The 21,783-nt window shown below is 36.5% G+C and overlaps 1 protein-coding gene across 3 annotated transcripts in view; it reads left to right on the top strand.

Moving 5' to 3' along the window:
- Positions 1-14,150, top strand: part of GK5 (glycerol kinase 5) — a 78,694-nt gene extending 64,544 nt beyond the window's left edge. For all 3 annotated transcript variants that reach the window (XM_039248558.1, XM_039248561.1, XM_039248559.1), the window contains 5 exons: positions 903-997; positions 6,938-7,041; positions 8,470-8,529; positions 9,272-9,405; positions 12,382-14,150. In XM_039248558.1, the coding sequence (XP_039104489.1) occupies positions 903-997; positions 6,938-7,041; positions 8,470-8,529; positions 9,272-9,405; positions 12,382-12,536 (548 nt within the window). In that variant the 3' untranslated portion in view covers positions 12,537-14,150. The remainder of the gene's footprint in view (positions 1-902; positions 998-6,937; positions 7,042-8,469; positions 8,530-9,271; positions 9,406-12,381) is intronic.
- The last annotated feature ends 7,633 nt before the right edge of the window (positions 14,151-21,783 follow it).

The raw sequence follows: 21,783 nt of genomic DNA, 5'->3' as shown, positions 1-21,783 counted from the left end.
ATGAATGAATTTCACATGCATTATGTTAAACAAAAGTTTGTATCTTGATCTGGATGTTGTTTATCTAGGTGTATTCACACTGTGAAAATTCATCCCACTATATACTTGGGATTTGTGCAGTTTTTTACATGTATGTTCTATACTTCAGTAAAAATAGTATATTAAATTAGTTAGATCTTTGAGTTTTTTGTTTGGTTTTTAAAGATTGGCTTTTAGTATACCTAGTTATTACTGGCCCCTTAGTGAACCCATTAGGTGGAGTAGTTTTTCAGTTGATTCTCTTGGTTAGTATAGGTAGATGATCTTTTCATCAGAAAACTAGGATTGGTGTTATCTTCAGGAGAATAATTTATTTTAATGCCAAAAAAGCACACAGAATTGATTTTTATTTTTTATTTCTTTTTTTAAAAATTTTTTAATGTTTTATTTATTTCTGAGAGAGAGAGAGGCGTTGTGAACAGGGGAGGGTCAGAGGGAGAGGGAGACACAGAATCTGAAGCAGTCACCAGGCTCTGAGCTAGCTGTTAGCACAGAGCCCAATGCGAGGCTCGAACCCACAAACCGTGAGATGACCTGAGCCAAAGTCGGACGCTTAACCAACTGAGCCACCCAGGTGCCCCGATTTTTAAACAGCCCAAATATCTTTAAAGAAAAAGTAAGGCCTGCTGCATACATAGTCCATTTAAGAAGACCTTCCATGGGCTCATAAACCTATGCAATGTGAGAGCCCAGATAGTACTAGGGCAGATTGTTTTTCAAGTGAGCAACCTTTCATACTGTATTCTTGGTTAATGTGGATCCAGGTAAATACTAGTTATATAACATAATTCTCTTTATCCCTCCCCAACTCCTCCATTTTGTTTTAGCATTTTTTGTTGTTGTTGTTATTTTTGTTGTTGCAGATCTTTTCACAGATGTTGCTGAGACTGAAAAAATGGCCAAAAGTTTGGAAGATTCTGAAGGAGTCTGTTTTGTTCCATCTTTTACTGGATTGCAGGTATTTTTTAAAATTTTTTATTTTTTAGTCAGTGACAATTAACAGACATTTCTTTCTTCATACCTACACTTAAAATTATTTATATGCCACTCCCTTACTTGAAAATTTGGACACTGATCAGTATGAAAGTGAAGGTACATTCCAGGGCTTAGAAGCTGTGACTTAGCATGAATTCCATGAGAAAGCAGAGCAAATTCAGCTTAGAACTACATCCCTATGGTAATGAAAAGTTGGCAGGTTTGGTATAGAACTTTTACATAAGACTTAGTGCTACTTTGTCATAACCAAAATTAACCATTTCCCAGTGGGGGAAAATATATCAGTATATTGGGATTTTTTACTTAGAGGAAGTTGAGAATTAGAAAAATAATGTTAATCTCTCTCTCTTTCTCTCTCTTTCTCACACACACATATGGGTATATTGTGCAGTTATTTATAAGTTTCATTCACTTTTTAAAAAATCAAATTCTCTTTTGGTTAACTGTTGTGGTGGAGTATTGGTTATTTTGCCTAATCAGAAAGTGAACCCAGTACAAGAAATGGCTCTGTAATATTTGACTTCGTATTTAATTGAAAGATCTGTGATATTGCCTTTTATTTTGGCATACTGTTAGGAAGACTTTAAAAACCTTTTCAGGTATATTATTATGAATAAAATTCCTTTTTTTGGAAAGCTTATCCTACCCTTTTAATCCTTCTCTAAATATTATTTCCTCTCGAAAAATAAAAATTTCTCTTCTAGTCCATGCTGTACTCAGGCAATCAGTTAAAAAGTTCAAGATTTGAAATTTTGGACAATATAATGTAGAAACTGGTGGGAAAAGATTAAATCAGAGTGTTTCAAATCTTTAAAAGTACAATATTTCCAAACTTGACGTTTAAATGGGCATTATTTTAATATCTGTAATAATTTCCTTCTATATATGTTATCCTAAAGGACTAAAAATTTATAAGTAACATAATAGAGATTACACTGCGTCCTCTTTGGGGCGATGTGATGAAACTAAATAGCATCCATGATAGGACGGGGGTGAAAGAGTATTTGTTGGATTGACAATTCAGGAGGAAGATTTAGATGAATAGTTGTTATCAACCAAGGTAGGATTTAATTAGGCTACTATATATTCTTCCATTTTTTTGAAAAATATGATGGGGGACTTAGTCCTGACTTTATCTTGGCAGCTGTCTAACTTTTGCATTAATCCATATGCCTGTAAAAATAATATCAAGTATATGATACAAAGTATTGCTAAAGCCAGAAGATTGGAGAAAACTCTCACTGATGCAGTTTTTAAGGTCATGTTAATAAAAAATGTCCCTTTGCTGCCGTGACTGCAACCTGGAAGTCTGTTGGATTCGAGGGGCGTGGAAGAGGACTACAAACCCAAGTATTTCCTAATGTAACATGAAACTCTTAAGTAGAAACTGAAAGTTAATTCAGACAACAATAGTGTGTTGATACTAAGCTGTTTGGAAAATAGGAGGGAGATCACTGATAAGTTGCCTATGTCTACAAGCAAAGAAAATGAAGGATTGGGGAATGGGAAGGAAGGGTCAAGTATCTGTAATACTGCCTTTAATTTTAGAATATTGTTACAGCCATAGATGATGGGGCAGGATGTTAAAAAGTCTCAATAGCCTCCATTTCTCAAGGGAGTCTGCTGAGAAAGTGGCACTGGGGGAAGTTGGAGGAGAGTGGGGAAGTCTGGGACAGCCACTTCAGGGAATAGCAGGGGGTGGGCTGGAGCATGGGGGCCATTACCTGGGGGTGGCATCAGTTGGTGCACCACTGTGGCTTTGGTGTAGCAGGGCTTGTGGTTTGGCGGGGGAATGGCGGAGATACTAATGTAGAGTATCCATGACAGGTATAGGAGGCAGGAATCAGTGGATATCTGCTGGACTTTGAATTACTGTGATGGTGACAGTGATAGGATGGACAGGATTGTGAATCAAGTGGCAATCTTCGCAGGATGAGGAGTCATGCTTCTGAGGGTTCTTAGGTTTGTAGGCAACAGACTTCCTTATGCTACCCTGAGAGGAGCTGGTTGTTCACTGGTATTAGAAAGGAGTCAGCCACTGACTTTGCAGTTCTTTATGTTGCTTGTGGTCTCTGCTTCTCTGTGAGTCTGCTTTTCTCGTTACCAGCTCTGCTTTATACTCTTTCTTCCTCATAACTTCTACTCGTCATTATTTTCCTCATACTTTATGCTTCTCTACAATTTGGAAATACACACAGCCTTCTTTTACTTTGTGCAGGCTTTTAGCTTCAGTTCCCCCTTGTTGATAGTCTTTTCTCAGATGGTCATTTCTGGGAAATCTGAGAATCTGATTGGTCCACCTGGTCTTTTCAGGCTTTGGACACATTTTGAGTTAGTCATTGCTCAGTCCCTGTGGTTGTGGCATTGGCAGTGGGACTAGGGCATGAAACTTGACTGTTATAGACAACAAGGTTTGTGGATCCAAGCAGTTTCCTCCAAAAGAGATGTGACCAAAGGTACCTGGGTGGCTCAATTGGTTGTGTCTAACTTTGGCTCAGGTCATGATCCCATGGCTTGTGAGTTCAAGCCCCATGTTAGGCTCTGTGCTGACAGCTCAGAGGCTCCAGCCTCCTTTGGATTCTGTCTCCTTCTCTCTCTCTGCTCCTCTCCACTCATGCTCTGTCTCGCTCTCTCTAAAATAAATAAACATTAAAAATGTAAAAAAAAAAAAGAAGAAGAAGAAGAAGAAAGAGATGTGGCCAGCAAATACTGGGAATACTGTCTCTGGTTTTGAGAGTGACTAGGATGTCGGAGTGTGAAGGGAGGTAAAACATGATGTTGATGTGGACCTAAACAAACATGGGGGAAGGTAAGGCACCTGGGTGGCTCAGTTGGTTAAGCATCTGATTTCAGCTCAGGTCATGATCTTATAGTTTGTGAATTCTAGCCCTGCACGGGGCTCTCTGCTGTCAGTGCAGAGCCCACTTTGGATCCTTAGTCCCTCTCTCTTTGCCCCTCTTCTGTTTGTGTGCTCTCTCTCTCTCTCTCTCTCTCTCAGAAATAAACATTTTTAAAAAAATGGGGGAAGGGAAGTGTCTCCTAACAGTAGATGTGTAGTGGCTGAGAGTGATTGTAGGATGTAAGTACAGGATTGACTGGTCCCTGTGGTATGGAAGCTCAGCAGTCCTCTGGATAGCTACCACTGAAGCTATTTGCCCAGCACAGAGGCAGGTTTGTTACAGCAACCACAAAATAAGTGGAAGGAACTTCTCAGAGTTGGTTATGGTTTAGGAGAATTAATTTACAATAGAAGGAAGAATTCAGAAGACACAGAAAGGGATATGGAGAAAGTCAATAGTGGGAAGGATTTTGGTAAGCAGTAATAGTAATATAAAATTTGTAGTGAACTATGTGTCAGGCATAGTTCTAAATGTCATGCATTATCTCATTTAATCCTCAGTAACTCCACAAGGCAGAAGATACTCTTATCATCCCATTCTGAAGATGAGGAAAGTAAGATGTAGAGCTGTTAAATCACTTGCCTAGTCTCACACAGCTAGTGAGCGACAGAGTTGGTTTCAGGGCCCAGCTGTTCTGACTCCAGAGTCCAGGTTCTTAACCACTCCACTATACTGGTTCATGGTATGGCATAAAATATAAGAATGGGAATACACAACAGATGCCTTTAGGTTCAAAATTGACAAGGAGCGGGGGGTGCCTGAGTGGTTCAGTCGTTTAAGCGTCTGACTTCAGCTCAGGTCATGATCTCACGGTTCATGGGTTTGAGACCTGTGTCGGGCTCTGTGCTGATAGTTCCCAGCCTGGAACCTGCTTCACATTCTGTGTCTCCCTCTCTCTCTGACCCTCCCCTGCTCATGCTGCCTTTCTCTCTCTCTCTCAGAAATAAATAAAACATTAAAAAAAAAGTTGACAAAGGGCAAGAGGCATATTGACATTAACCATCTTACAAGTACCCAGCAATTTAGGCTAAGATTCCCGTGGTCACACTGGCCTACCGAGGCTGGTAGTCTATGCCTTGGGCAGGAATCTTCTAGGTTAGCTCAGGGCTTCAAGCAAAACTTTGTGGATTCTCCCTGTTCCTAGTTGGTTGATGGTCTGGGAGGCGTACTCAATAGGATCAGCAGTGACAGATTAAAAATGTGGCTGGAGGCTGTCTGCCCTGTTGGGATGTGAGCAGACCTAAAGGACCTTCTTTCCCAGTGTTTTTCCTACCATATCATCCCAAAGACAGGCTCACTTGGACTAACGCAGGGACAGTAGAGCCTATAAAGAAATTTTTAGGTTTCTATGGACTTTATTACCCCCTCAGATTGGCCTACTACTAATTGTAAATTATGTTCATAGTTGTTTTTACAAAAGTCATTTCAAACCAGTCATACCAGGATTTTATGTGGTATACTAGAAGGAGTAATTTTTATGCAAAAAAAAACAAAAAAACAAAAAAACCCAAAAAACCCTTAGCACACTACTAGGAACTAATACAGTATTCTACCACCTGATATAGACTAGTGTTACTGTATAAGTAAGCTTTTACTAAGTGGATCACCAGAACATGTTAATAAATTTGAAAAATTATCAGGATAAAATCACAGTAGGAGGAAAATCATAGCTACAGTAAAGATAAGATGTAATATGGAATTTCTTTAGTTAAATAGTGAGGAAAAGTATTGTTCGTTCATTGATTAAACAAATGTGTGTTTATGCCCTGATGGGCCAGATGCAATGCAAGGCCCCGGAGACACATAGGAAGTACATCAGATGAGTTTCCACAGAGAAAATAGAGTTTCAACAAACATCCACACAAACATATGTGGTTATATACACATGACATGAAGCAAAGTTCGGGGTCTCCATAAAAGCGATGATGGGGGCTTGGCCTTGTCTCTGGGATCAAAGTTTTCCCCGAGGAATCTGAGCCAAGTTTTGGAAGGGGAGTAGGATTAGTTAGGAGAAGGGGTGGTAGAAAGTTTTCCAGGTAAGGAGAGGATGTGTCAAGGCCCTGAAGCTAGAAGGTGCCTTTCCTGGGGACCATCGTTTTCTGACAGCACTAGCACATCCCTCTGTCAAGACCTTACATCAGATGTTGGAACTGTTCTTCTGTCCCTTTCCTTGTAAGACCATAGGTCTGGCAGGGGTCTCATCTTTGTGTCCTAGAATTGTCTTGGATTTCTGAGGGTGCAGTAAATACAAAATTTATTTGATAGATACATAATTCCAGGTCAGGGCTTCGGCTCTTATTATCTTTTATAATGTATTATTTTTTGAGAGAGAAAAAGAGCGCAAGTGGAGGAGGGGCAAAGAGAGAAGTAGACGGAGGATCCGAAGCAGGCTCTGCCCTGTCAGCACAGAGCCCAATGCAGGCCTCAAGCCCATGAACCATGAGATCATAACCTGAGCTGAAGTCAGACGCTTAACTGACTGAGCCACCCAGGCGCTATAAGACTTTGGCTCTTTTAAAGACAGATGTTAGGCTGAATCATTTCTCATATTAGGCAGTGAGACTATTAAGCTAAGAAATATAAGGGTTTAGTTTGAATGTCTGACAAAATATTAAGTATGACAAAAACAGTTTCAGTGTAAAAACTTTACAGGTGGATAAACGGAGAAACACTAGGATTGCTTTTCATTTCCTCTTATAAAGCTAGACATCTAAGTTGTTACTCTGCTTCGGTCCCTTCTCTTTGTATGAGCTCAAACAGAAGGTATAGCTAAGTCAATATCTATAAGTCAACTAAGTCATCCTTGCTTAAATCCTATTAGAGAGTTAATCCTAATAGTTAACATATTTGGGGGGCTGTCATTTATTTTAAAACTACTTAACTCTATATAAAGAAGCATTCTTTTTTTCTAACATGGGTGTGTTTTTATTGCATAATATGTCTTTAAGTCTGTAAGTGTAATTTAGAACAATGATAAAACTTGTTACTATCTCTTTCTTTAGGCTCCTTTAAATGACCCCCATGCATGTGCCTCTTTTATGGGTTTGAAGCCTTCCACCAGTAAATACCATCTTGTACGAGCAATATTGGAATCAATAGCTTTCAGGTAGCAGAACTGGCCCTAAACTCACCTCTCTGCATACAGTATTGCCATTTCCTTTTATTAATTTCTCCTAAATTCTGAAATTTCATAAGTTTTTAAATGTTTTTATTTATTTATTAAGAGAGTGGTAGCGGGGAGGGGCAGAGAGAGAGGGGGACAGAAGATCTGAAGCTGGCTCTGTGCTGACAGCAAAGAGCCAGAAGTGGGGCTCAAACTCACGAACTGTGAGATCATGACCTGAGCTGAAATCAGATGCTCAACCAACTGAGCCACCCAGGTGTCCCTAAAATTTCTTAATTTTAACTGAGCATTTATACCTTTTGTTTATGACATAATTATTGCTAATTTCCTTAGCATTTCTGTTTTTCATATTTAATAGTTCCAATACCACTTAGATTTGATATCTGAAAATAAAATGATTTTTAAAAATATAGCTGACCCTTGAACAATGTGGGTTTGAACTGTGCAATCCATCTATGTGTGGATTTTTTTCGGTAAATTCAGTATGGTACTGTAAATGTATTTCCTTTATGATTTTCTTAGTAACATTTTCATTTCATTTCATTTTCATTTCTGGCTTACTTTATTGTAAGAAGGCAGTATGTAATACATATAACATACATACTCTGTGTTAACTGACTGTTATCAGTATGGCTTCCGGCCAGTAGTAGGCCATTAGTGGTTACGTTTTGGGGGAGTCAGAAATCACACACAGATTTTTTGTTTTGTGGTAGGTCAGCACCCCTAATCCCCACATTATCCAAGGGTCAACTGTGTCTATATTCTTATGCATAAAAGATTTAAAGTTTGGACTTTCAAAGATTTTTGTATCCTTATTAATAAAGGAGAATTCTAATTAATAATGCTTCCATTATACTCAAAGATTAAGTCACCAAAATTATTCTTTTTGTATATTTCCCTGTGATCTTTTCGTTATGGCACATTTGTAATTTTAATTCACATTTTTAATTTTAAATCACATTTTTAATTCTTAAAATTAAGAATGTGGCTGTCATGATATGGAACATTTGGAACATTTAAAATAAAAATTTCTGATTACAAAATGATAATTTCTTATTTGATGAATTCTGTTAGATGTTATTCACGGTATGTCATCTTTATAGCTTTCTATTAAATGGATGCTTGCTTTAAATTTTTATTTGTAGAAATTATAATAGATTAAATTTATTTCTAAATGAAATTTATGGTCTCTTTTATCAAGGTGAAAAGCCCAAGGCCTGAAACCTCTCACTTGTTTGAGCATCTGATATCAATTTCAGTTAGCATAATATATTTTTTAATGTTTTCTTTTGCATATTTTATAAATATCATATATACAAATCACAGTTTTAATTTTGCTTGATTTGAAAAAAATAGAGAATTATTATGATGTGAATTTCCTCTAAACAGTTATCTTGATTTTTTGACTAGAAATAAACAGTTATATGAATTGATGCAGAAAGAGATCCATATCCCTGTGACAAAAGTCCGGTACGTAAACTTTGTTTCCAATAGATTTAATTAGAAATCAAAAGTGAGTGCTAACTGCTATTAGTGTTTTCATCATTATGACTATTCGGGATTTTTTTAAAAAAAATATGCCTAGCTTCTTTGCAACAAAATTCTTGGTCATAGGAATTTGGAGAGGAAAGGAAAGCTTATTTTGGATTTACGGAGAATATAACACAATACAGAATTTAAGATGATCTTAGCACCCACATGTATATTATAAAGATCTGTATTTATTCTTTTTAAGATTTTATTTTTAAGTAATCTCTACATTCAACGTGGCGACTCAAAACCTTGAGATCAGGAGTTGCACACTCCACCAACTGAGCCAACTAGTCACCCCTATCATAAACATCTTTCAAAACTCTTTTTTGGGTTTGTGGCTATCCTTTTGTCATGGAAACATCACATTTTATTTGCTGGAATGTCCAAATGAATTTTTATGTTGGCTTAGTTTACTTGGCCTATTTTGAACTAGTCCCAGGATGAACAGAACAGGTGAGAAAATTGGTGTTAGGAATAAGGAAAAATGTTTGAAGATTACCTAGTAAGGACCTTTTTCCTCAGGTCAGTGCTACGTGATATGATTTTGGAATTAAGAGGGTGAGCTTCAAAAATAAAATCCAGATTCTAAAAAAATAAATGTGGCCCTTTTTAAAAAGGATGAATAGTGTTTTTATGCATTTGTTGGAATAATTTATCTCAAATATCTTGCTCCCCACAGGGCAGATGGAGGAGTTTGTAAGAACAATTTTGTCATGCAGATGACTTCAGACCTGATTAATGAGAAAATAGAGAGACCTGTCAACATAGACATGTCGTGCCTTGGTGCAGCTTCTCTAGCTGGCCTTGCTGTTGGTATGTGTGGATTTTATAAAAGCAAGAGCTGTCTTGCAGGCTATTTCTTGCCGAGAGCATTTCTCTTCCCAAATGACTGAATTATAGAGAGGGTCTGGAAAACTTTGGTGTCCATTTGTTTTGGAACCTGGTCTGGATCACTGGGGGGAAGAACCAAGCGGCACTAGGAGATCTTGGAAGGCAGGAGGTTTATTTTACACCAGCGGGCTCAGAGGAGATGACTGACTCTCCAGAGGTGTGAGCCCCCAGCACAAGCAGAGGGAACAGTTTATAATCTTTGCTTCTACATTCTGCATTAGTAATTTGGCAAGTGCATATGGCAAGTGGGATAGGAAGAAGAACCCGGAATGGGAGTTTTCGGTAGGGTACTGGAATTTCCCTGTCAATCCTGTCAGCCATATTATAACAGATTTTTCCCTGTCACAGTAAGCTCCATACACAAATGCACTTTATTCACAAAATATTTCTATGCCCTCCTCTGTGGATGGTCTGTTTGTACTTGTTCCATATTCACTTCACTTCTTCACTCAGAATTATGAGGCGAGGAAATTAATTCTCAGCTGCTCTGTCTTCAGCAAAGAGAAGGTCTCTGGACAAACTTCTGAGTAGATAGGCTTTACTTTGGCATTAGGAACCACTCCATTCTTTTAGTTATTGAAAATCTGTTGAGTACCTGCTACATGACAGTCACTGCTGGGAATAAAGAATTTAAAAAACATAGTCCTGACTGTGGGAGTCTCCAGGTACAGTCACACAAATCATCAAATTATTTACTATACTTGTGTGTTAAACCCAGTGAACAGTTATAGCATTAAGCAAGTGGTGTTGGCTCTCCAGAGGAGGCTTAGTCTTGATGGAGTTAGCAGACAGCCAGGTGAGGAGGCGAGGAGCCATGAGAGCTGAGTGGTCCAGTAAAGAAAGCAACTTGTGCCAATATCCCAGTTCTGTATGGTAAGTGCTGTTAGGGGAAGAGCAAGAGGGAAGGCTGGAGAGGAATGGAGGTCCAGGTGTGGGGCACTCCTTACAGGGAGAAGTTTGAACTTAATCATGAAGGCACTAGACAGCCACTAAAGAATTTTAAGCAGGGGAGGGACATGGATAGATCTGTATTTTAACAGATCACTTTGGCAATTAGTGAGAGGATTAGTTGGGAGGGGTGAAGAATGGACTCCAATTAGAGGGCTCCCCAGGAAGCAGTATGCTGCCTTAGGACCCTGGGAGTATTTAATATCTTCTTCTATGGAGGGGAAGAGTGTTTGTACAAAATAGGATATCTTAGAGTTAAAATTTTTAGGCTTAATATTTAACATATTAAAGTTACAAATCCCCTAAGTTCATTCTACTAAAAATCTGTTAATTTTGAATAAAATTAAAACAATCACTTTCACTTGTTCATTGATTAATGTGTGGTAAATTCAAATTGAAGAAAATAACTTCTCCTTAAATAATCATTCCCATTTACTCATTTAATTAAATTCTTTTGTATATTTCAACAAATATAAATTTAATACAGTTGATTTTCTTTTTAATAATTGCATATTCCTAACTGAGCAAACTTAAAAGTGTAACCAAAAAAATCTTCTCAAGAACTTAAACAGCTTTTGCAAAATGAATAAATTAAGCGTATATTTACAGTAAATCAAATACTCATAAATATTCTAATACTATTTATAAGGCAAATCAAATTCTTGTGTACTTTTCATGCCAGAAGACTAAATATGTCAGATTCTCTTGAACATTTTAAATATACTTTAAGTAACACACACATACAGATTTGTCTTAAACATAATATAGTGGCTTGATCTTTATCTATATCTATCTATATCTATATTGAATTTCAAACCTTTCCAGTTCACAGAGACTTCACTAATTACAGAGAGCAGTTTTACCATGTCAGAAAAGCAGAGATTTCTGGTTGGATTGCTTCTCTTTCAGAAATCTGAGACTTGAAGGCTATGCACATTTTCTGTATTTTCAAAGTTCACCCAGAAACTATGTCTATTTGATAGTTATTTAATAAAATTGCTTCAAAAAATGTGTATCCTAGAGAGTAAGTAATTAATTCTGGAAATAAGGATTTTAAAAACATGCTTATTTATTTTCATTACTAGACTTATCTAACTAGTATACTAACGAAAACTAGTTTTAGTCTTTTAATAACTTCTATAAATTAGTTAATATCTTTAAATATAGATAAGTATAAAATGCTGACTTTGAAAATTAGAAAGAATGTGACCTGACAAAATTTTAGAGGGAAGAATTTTGTGTCGGCTTTATTGGTAACAAGCAATATATTTCATGCAGATTTGTCAGCTATGTTAGTACCTCAAACTAGGTGAGATATATGAGGTTAATTAACAAGATACTTCAGTCATTTCATACTACTTATGGTCATAGTTATAAATGTGTTTTCTTGCTGCTTTTTATTATAAATCACATGATCCTCTTTGTGAAGAACAATATATGCCAAAGCAATAGTATCATGAACTTTTATGAAATAGAATAGTTTGAAAAAGACACTACTTATTATATTCCATCCCAACTTTGGATTTCTGAGTATCCCAGGGAGTTGTCAGGATATATGACAAAAATCTTAATTTATCTTTGTTTTTTTAATTATGTAAAAAGAAAATATACTCTTCCTTACTTGAGGGTTTTTGTTTTTTTTTTCCTTCTAGCAAGTCATGAAAGTAAGTGATGACAGGGTCAGATTGCTCTAGACATGGTTTGGCACAATGCCACACAGAAATAAAGCTGATAGTTAAAAACCAAAAGATTGTAAAATCCTGATGTAGTTATTCCTAGGGATAGACAATCTAACAAAATTAAAAAGCAGCAAAATATTTTGGCTTGTGTTTTAAAACAATAGTTGTTAAAAATAAATAAAACAACAGTTGTTTACCTGTGCACCAGTTCACCTAGGTTTATGGACTCCTTATTTGCCTTAAAATTTGAGTAATTTTTTTCTATCCATAGGATTTTGGACTGACAAGGAGGAACTAAAGAAACTGAGGCAAAGTGAAGTGGTTTTCAAGCCACAGAAGAAATGGCAAGAATATGAAATGAGTATGGAAAACTGGGTCAAAGCAGTGAAACGCTCCATGAATTGGTATAACAAGATGCAACAGTAACTGGAATGATAGAACCATATATGGCTGGTTGATGTGATGTGCGGATGAGACACAGCTCAGGGATAATAACAAATATGACGATGACTGAGAAGATTTACAAGGAGCTTTGTGCAACCTGAAAGAAAAAACAGTGCTTTTTTGAATACAAAACAAAAATCCCTCATTTTTTAATATAAACCTGGGTAAAATTGTAAGGCAACAGTACCTCAAAACTTTATATCTTCTGTTTTGTAGCAGATTCCAAAGGACGTTAGCCATTTCCAGCCATATTTTTACAGCTATGGGTCCTCCTCCTTTTTATACTGGGTCAGTGATCTACACAAACATAATTATTTACTATCTGAGTTACTAGTTCTGGGTCAAGCACCATTCATGTTTTGTTCCAAAACTAAGTGACAAGTGTTCCTTTAATTCTTTAAAATTAAATGGGCTACATGAAGTTCATATAGCTAGAAAGAATGAAGAAATGTGAAATTTTGAAATGTTAATATTTAAAACCATAACTGTTCAATACTGTATCTAAGTATGAGCTCAATATGCCCCACAGATAGGCTTACTTGTTAGTCAGTTCTTTCTTTTATTGGGCTTAAAGACACTGCCTTAATTTTTACTTGTTTAACCAAATCTGAACACTCTTTACATATTGAAAAATAACTTCAGTTACTGAAACTAAAAAGGGTATTGATTCATCAGGAACAAGAAGATATTTTCTTTCTCAAACAGCATTTCTTTCAAAAACTTCTGGCTAAGTATGACATCGCATTTTTTTACAAAATCTAGGTAGTGAATATAAATCTTGCTTTTCTTTTCATATTCTTATCTTTGTTGTTGAGATGCTTGCATAAATGTCTTTTGCTTTTATTAAGTGCCTAATTGACAGCGCTTAATTTGAAGAAGGTGCCCTAATTCATTGATGACTTAAGAATTGCCTTCATTGCAATATTTAACTTGTCCAGGTATCTTTTATTTTTGTCCAATCTGCTTATCTCTCTGAGACAGGAGCAGTGGGTAGCGGACAGAGGTAATCAGAGTATATCCATGCTAATGGCCCACCTGGGCCAGAGCTCTACAGAAAGGAGCAGGGATAGTTCTGCATTCTCAAACTTTCTTGATAGAAACAAATGTTAAAGAATCAGAGTTGTGAGTAGCTTTAGGCCTGGTGTAAAATTGTCCTATGCCTGGAGACTACCTTCGAACCTTTTCTCGTATTACTTGCCCCTCTCTCCATTTGGGCTAGGTTCCATTTAGATTTGTAGCAATAATGAATTTATTTCCCTCTTAGTCAGGCTTTATCACATGAAGTCTTACTGTTCTAGAACTAGTTGTTAAATACTAATGTAATTTAAAAAGTAACTTACAGAGAATTTTGTGGTTACTGTCACATATATCCATTTCAGTGATAGATGTGATCGATCTAGAGGCTACATTGCATTTCTGCAAATTCCATTTCAGTGAACTTTGTCTTCTTAAAGTATTAACATTTTTGATGGGATCATTATAGCCAATATATAGTATCATTAACTCCACTAATTAAGATTTGGAAATATTTTTGTTGAGTGGAGTTGTTTTGTTTACTGTAACAAGTCTGATTCTATTATGTAGATAATGTTCTTTTCATTTTTTATGCCCTTTTTACAAAGCTTAGTGAACAATTATAGGTCTTTTATCAAAATCAGATCATATGCAAGCTGCTCCGTTGTTTTACGGTTTCTTATAGATTCTGCTTCTCAGTGGGTGTGATTTCATAGGAAAGAACTGTCTTTCTGTGTTAGGATATACTGAATTGTAATATTATGAATACTTAAAAATCTGTTAGCTCATTTCTTTTTCACATTCTTCTTTACATCAGAAAACCACAAAGTAAAGGTTAAATACCTTTTATTTTTTTATTTTTTTTTTAATATTTTTTAATGTTTTATTTATTTCTAGGAGAGAGAGAGAGAGACAGCGTGAGCAGGGGAGGGTCAGAGAGAGAGGGAGTCACAGACTGAAACAGGCTCCAGGCTCTGAGCTGGCAGTCAGCACAGAGCCCGACGCGGGGCTCGAACCCACGAACCGCGAGATCATGACCCAAGCGAAAGTCGGACGCTTAACCGACTAAGCCACCCAGGCGCCCCTAAATACCTTTTAGATAATGTGACAAAGTAACTTCAAATATGTCTCATCGGAATTGAGCATCTCAAAAATCAGTGGCTAATTTTTCCTTCTGTTAGTCTAGGAGTTAATTTATTTTTACTACCTCTCACTGTTTTTTAGTGACACGGTTTAGTAAATCTTTTGCCAAATTTGACCTAAATCATCAACGTGGTCACATTTGCCTTTGTAGTGGTAGAAACAGTTGATATTCAAAGTCAGTTGAGCAAAATAATTATCCCTTCCATCTTCCAAGTTTATTTTCATTTGTATGCTAATATTTGCAGTTTAAAAAAAAAATTTGTGCTAAGATTTCTCAGCATGTTTTATTTTCCTATTATAGATCAATCAGATATTTTTAGGAGATCTGTAGCTATCTGTTCAAGGAGGAGACTGCTTCTGTACGATCCTTCTTAAACTGGTGCAGTTGCTTTCATACTGAGACTTACTGATTTTTCATTTTTTTATATCCAACCATAATATGACTTCTCAATCTCAACATTATTGACATTTGGAACAGGTAATTCTTTACTTTGGGCTGTTGTAGTATGCATTAGAGGATGTTTAGCAGTGTCCCTCAGCTCTACCTGCTACCTACCAGCAGCATCCCCCTAATTGCAGTGGTTAAAAATATCTCCAAACACTGCCAAATGGACCTTAGGAGGCAATATCACTCCCAGTTGAGAACCACTAATATAGACTATTAGAAGAAAATTGAAGACTCCGCAAATGTATCTATGATGCTCCTTTTCTCTCTGCCTCATTTTACCTTAAGAAATGTTATTAGCAAAAAGAGGTGGTCGTTTGTTAAATAAGGTTTCTACTTTACTGGTTATTAAGGCCAAAAAAAAAAAAATCTTACGTTGTAATTGTTTTCTGCTGTTTTTACCCACTTACCCTCATCTGCATGCCTGCATCCTCTGTGGTCTTGATGAGTGGGTTGATGACTTCAGCATAGGATTATGTAGTCTGCAAAGTGTCTTGATGTGATCTGCCTTTTTGCTTTCTTGTCATCTCTGAACAAAAGAGATGATCACTCTCTTTTATCTGCCTCTGTATAAGACTTATATCAAACTGGAAGCTTTCTAGAAGCAGAAACCATGTCTACTTCCACAGAACTTAACTCTGTGCCTTCCTATTGGTTGGATGAATTTTTGCTTTGTAAGTGCAACTTTTTTTGTGTATATATTTTATCCTTGATTTACATGCATTTGTTAATAGGAATCAGCTTATATTTGTTGCAAGTAAGATATGTTTTGTTGGGTAAAGAAGGGCAACAGTTGACCCTTGAACAACATGGATTTGAACTGTGCAGATCTACTTTATATGCAGGTTTTCTCCATAAATATATGTACCATACTGTAAATGTTTTTTCCTGATAACATTTCCTTTTCTCTAGCTTACTTTATTGTAAGAATACAGTTTATACTATATATAAGATACAAACTGTGGGTTAATCGACTGTTTGTATTATTGGTAAGGGTTTTGGTCAACAGTAGGCTAGTTAAGTTTTTGGGGAGTCAAAAATTATACACAGATCTTTGACTGCACAGGGGGTCAGCACTCCTAACCCCTATGTTGTTCAGGGGTCAATTTAGGAGAGCTAGAATCCTCATAGTGTTTATTTTTAAATTCTTCATATGTTTTATATATTTGCATATACATTTGTATAGAGATACACATCTATAAATACACATAGTTCTGTCAACTTTCTAAGGTATGGTTGAAGCCTGTCCATTCACAGGTTTTGTGTATTTGACTGTATACAGCTCACAGATTGAATCTTAAGAATGCCAAACCCTCTGCCATTAGAGGGAGGTAACTTCAGAAACAGCCCTTTCTGCTGAGGATTTATTCTGGGCACCAGGCTTTAATTAAAAATAATTTAATCCAGGAGTTTGGCAAGAATTTTATCATTCTCTGAAAAGAGGACCCTGGAGTTCTTCAATGTGAAGTGATTCTATAGTCCTCCAGAGATAGCCTAGAAGGCTCCAAGCTACCCCCAAAGGGCTCTGAATCCCTTTGGGAAATCTAGATCATGTTTCTCAGAATTAAAACATACTCTGTACTTGCCTGGTCCCAGAATCATCTTCTTGCATACCCAATGCTGGGTCGTCTGTTTTAAACCAGTCAGAATGGTAACCCTACAGAAGTTAAATAGGTGATCCAGAATCACATTGTTTGTTTTTAAGTTTTAGAGCCTCATAGCCATAAATATTTTGGTATCAGCATTGGTTCTAAGTTACTGACTATATTGTCACCATATTCCCATGGGACCCTTGCCCTTTGGGGAACACAGGGGTGATCTTGGGAGTGGGAATGTTAGAGACAGGAACCTGAAGAGTCAGATATTTCTGAAGTTCTCTGTATTGTATTTGTACTGCCTTTCTCCCCTTTATTAGAAATTTGGTTATTGAAATACAATGGCTATATCTGTATAGATATCATACTATTTAGAATATAAATGATGTAAAGTTTCGGTTTAAATGAGCCATATTTAAGAAACTTTCAGACTGTTCGAGAGTAGCTCGAATGTACCATTTTACATTCCAACCTGCAGTGGATGAGAGATCCAGTTTCTCCGTATCCTTACCAGTGTTTGATGTCACAATTTTTTATTTAGCCACTGTGATAGGTGTGAATTTTTCTTATTGTGGTTTTAATTTGCATTCCCCTAATTAATAATGATGCTTAACATCGATTCATGTGCTGTTTTGCCATCTATTTATCCTCTTCAGTGAAATGCCTGTTCATATCTTTTGTCCATTTGCTAATTGGGGTGTTTGCTAAGTGAGCCATCTTTAAATTAATCTCTTTTTTTAAAAAACTTTAAAATCAGTCCAGTGACTTAAGAAGTCATTAAATAACATTCCTAAATCCTTCTAGGCAAAGTGTATACAGCACTTGAATGTGATTTTATAATGTAGGGAGGAGAAGAGTTCTCACATTCTTTCTGTACTCATGTAGTATAGTAGTAATACTGTATAATGGCAAAAAAGCTTCAAGGGTACCTTTACTTAGAATGTTAAGTAGGGTGTACAAATACATATTTTGTACATAGCTATCATCATGTTTGTAATCATTTTTATTTAAAATAAGCTGATTTGTGTAAATGTTTCAGAATGATTTTGTGGAAAACTCAAATTTCCCTATTTGTGCAAGACAATCTTGATTCTAGTTCATAGGCGTCAGCAAATTTGTAATTTTATTTCTCTGATGTTCTTAGAAATCTCAGAGTTGTACTAAATAGTCATTGAGAACCTCATAAATCAAGATCTACTGATAAAATCTAGGACACATTGCAATAGAAATGTATATGTGAATTTTTCCCTTACCTTTTTTCCACTTTAACTTTTGGATTTGTTTTTTAATTTTACCTGGAAATTCTTCTTTAATACTGTTTCCTGTTTTGGTTTCTGCACATTAAGAAGGTCACAGAGAAATAAGCATATGTTACTCAATTGTTAATCAAGATAAATTTGAGCTTAATATGATTAGAGAAGAAAGGTTTTCTGTAGCCCTGCCTCTTTAGATCCTGTTAGGCTTATCATTCTATATTCTGCATTCTTGCACAAGGGAAATTACTAGAGAAGAGGGTTAATTGTTTGCAGTGGGATAAAGATGATATAATTTGTTGTGAAAATATACTGTATTTTTAAACTCTTAGATTTTAAATAATGAGGAAAAATTTTAAATACTAACATGATAGAATTAACCTAGTAGTTAAAAATCCCTTCTGAAAATTACCTAAAATTATTTGGGAAACTACAATGAAAAAGTAAATGATTTTTTTATACATATTATGTTTTAAGGCCATTTTTATTTAGCGTTTCTCTGTTTATTGCTTTGGATTTGCACACATACACAGTGACATCCAGACGGTGAAGGATTCAGTCAGTCTGGATTTCATTCCCTGACTGTAGGGGTATCATTCCAAAGTAGGATATTTGAAGGAGGATAAACATTCACTTAATAGAATAAAGCAGTTTTCTTTTAATTTTATTTTAGGTCAAAGTAATCTTAGTGTAAAGAGGAGGATAAGGAAAGGAGGCATGAAGATACGTGGAGCTGACTTTTCTCAAATGTATCTATTTTATAGCAATATTTTTAAAGAATCTTGCAATTGTAAAAAATTGTAGGAAAAAGATGGGGTGGGTAGGGAATAATGGTGGATTTTTACCACTTAGATAAAGAAATAGAACCCATTAAGAGGTGGAGATTTAGGGCAGATACATTAGATTTGCTAATTCTCCTTCCCTCTCACCTACCACTTGGGCAAGAACATTAGCTAACAGATACTAGGAAATTCCTTTTCTCGCACAGTTCACAAGCGTCTCATCCTGTCTCTCCTAGAAAGTCCAGTCTCTGTCAGCATCTTGGCTTCGTCACCAAACACTATCAAGAACTGAAAGGAGTTTGAAATTTTACTCTACTTGGAAGGTAATAAGTTAGTGTCCCACAGTTCTGTGAATATTCGCAGAAGAGAGGAGATTTCTGGGTCAGAGATTAAGGGCTTTATACTCATGCCATAGCACACATCACAATCTTCATATTTGCATTGGTTTCCTTTGCCATTCAACTACACGGAGCAGTCCAGGTTGATGCTGCGCGTACAGTGAGTCTTCAGTAAGCTGAGGAATGTCAAGCTGAGGAAACTTGAGTCTTTTGTAATGGGCTGCAAGTAAACATGGCCAATGCTTACCCCAGAGGAAACTATTTGTATTATAATGAATAGTAAACAAAACTGCCCTCTGTTCTTGATAGAGATGTGTATTTTGGGACAAAGGCCTCCGTGCCTCTTGTAAGATAAACAGAAATGAGAGAGCCATGTGACATTGACTCTCAACAATAAATTCAATATCTTAATTGTAGCAGTGGTTTCATGGGTGTATACATATGTCAGAACTCACCAAATTACTTACTTTTTGCAAGTTTACTGCATATCAATTTCACATCAACACAATCGGAAGAAAAGTCCCAAATATGTTGTTGAGACCAGTAGCTTCAGTGTCTCCAAAAGTGCTTTTCAGAAAAGCAGAATTTGAGGCGCCATTCCAGATCTTCTAAATCAGATTCTGTATTTTATTATTTTATTTTATATTATTTTGAGAGAGCATGTGTGTGAGTGGGGAAGGGGCAGAGAGAGAGGGAGAGAGAATCTCAGTCTATGCTGACAGTACAGAGCCCAACATGGGGCTCAGTATCACAACTGTGAGATCATGACCTGAGCGAGAATCGAAAGTTGGATGCTCAATCGACTGAGCCACCCAAGTGTCCCTGGATTCTGTATTTTATAAGATCCCCAGTATTTAGTTTTTTAGCTTTGTATTTTGAAATAATTTTAGACTTAACAAAAAAGTTGTGAAAATGGCACACAGAGTTCCCCCAACACCCAGCTTCCCCTAATTAACATCTTACATAACCATAATATAGTTACTCAAACCAGGACATTCACATTGATAGGAGGATTAACTAATCTACAGATCTTAGTTGGATCTTGTCAATTTTCCAGCTACTGTCCTTTTTTCTTGCCCAGGATTTAATCAAGGATCCCACATTGCATTTATTTTCATGTCTCCTTAGTCTCCTCCAATCTGACAGTTACCCCAGTCTCTTTCTCTCTTGACATTTTTAAAGAGTACTGGCAGTTACTTTCTAGAATATCCCTCAGTTCTGGTTGGCCTGATATTTTCTTGTGATTGGGTTAAGGCTCTGAGTTTTTCTTAGAATGCTGCAAAAGTGATATGACTTTCTCAGTGCCGTCAGTATGTAGTCTTATTGATGATGTTAACCTTGATCTGCCATCCTAAGGTTACTATTCATTCTCCCCTTTGTGGCTAAAAAAATGTCTTGTGAGATCGTTTTAGACCATGTAAATATCCTGTTTCCCATTACACATTCACTCACTAGTTTAAGCCTCCATGGCTGTTTCTTAGTGGCAACAATCATTCCTGTACTATTTGCCTAATAATCGTGAATTTCTATTTACATTATTTATCTACATTTATTTGTTAGAATTCTACTATAAGAAAGATCTGTCTCTTACCCTCCATTTATTATTCAGTTATTTGTATCAGTACTGGTCTTTTGGTCTGCTTCTCTAGGCCCATCTTTTTATTACAATTATTGCAGCAGTCAGCTGCCCAGGTATACCCTGACAGCACCTTGCATCACCATAACTTCTGGGCTGGGATTTCTCTGCCTCACAGCTTGGAACTGATTTGAATTCACTCTCATTTTCACCTGTGGTCAAACCAGGAGGTTCTAGAGAGTTGACACCCTGTGGTCCATCTTTTAAACAATAGGGATGGGAGTCATATAAATACACTCCTCTTCAGCTCCTTAAGTGGACAGTGCTGAGGTGTGTTCTTCACAGCCCCTTGCAGAATCTTCTGCACCACCAAACCTCAGCAGCCTCCAGTAGGTGATTGTCTTAGAAACAGCCTTGGATTGGCTTTTCCTCCTTCATGTTTCCTGTTCCTTGGAATCATTTTCCAAAATAAACCACCTGCACAGAATTTTTCTCACAGTGGGGGGAGGGGGGGAGTTTGGCAAGCAAAGATTTGTGTATTACCAATTGTTATATATTTTGACTCTCACCCCTGTACATAACTAAAATCCTATAGAAACTCACATCTACAAAGGAGAGTTGTACAAGTATATTCATAACAGCAGAATAGAGAAAAAACCCAAAGGCCTATTAATAAGAGAATGGATTATGTAAATTTTGTTGTTTTTTCCATCAGTGAAAATGAGTGAACTACGTCAAGACAAATGACTCAGAGAATGAGCAAATAATAATAATAATTTGCAGATGAGTAATAAAGTTTGACCGCAAATATATGTAGTTCAAAAACATGCAAAACTAATCAATATATTGCTTGGAGTTATATACATATATGTTAAAATGTTCAAGAAAACCAAGAAGATTGTAATTCAGGATAGGATTATTCTGGGGAGAGGAAGGTGGAGGGTCACATGGGGGACACACTCAGAGCCCCATTGGTGTCCCTAGTCTATTTCTTAAGCTAGATAAGGGGTTTTCATTATTCCTTATACCTCACATTTATATTATTAGGATAAATAAAATATTTTATCATAAAAAGATTTTAGG

This window comes from Hyaena hyaena, unplaced genomic scaffold (assembly GCF_003009895.1).
Source record: "Hyaena hyaena isolate Hyena2069 unplaced genomic scaffold, ASM300989v1 scaffold_311, whole genome shotgun sequence".
In the NCBI taxonomy this organism is placed as follows: Eukaryota; Metazoa; Chordata; class Mammalia; order Carnivora; family Hyaenidae; genus Hyaena; species Hyaena hyaena.
This window is presented reverse-complemented; position numbering and strand designations above follow the sequence as displayed.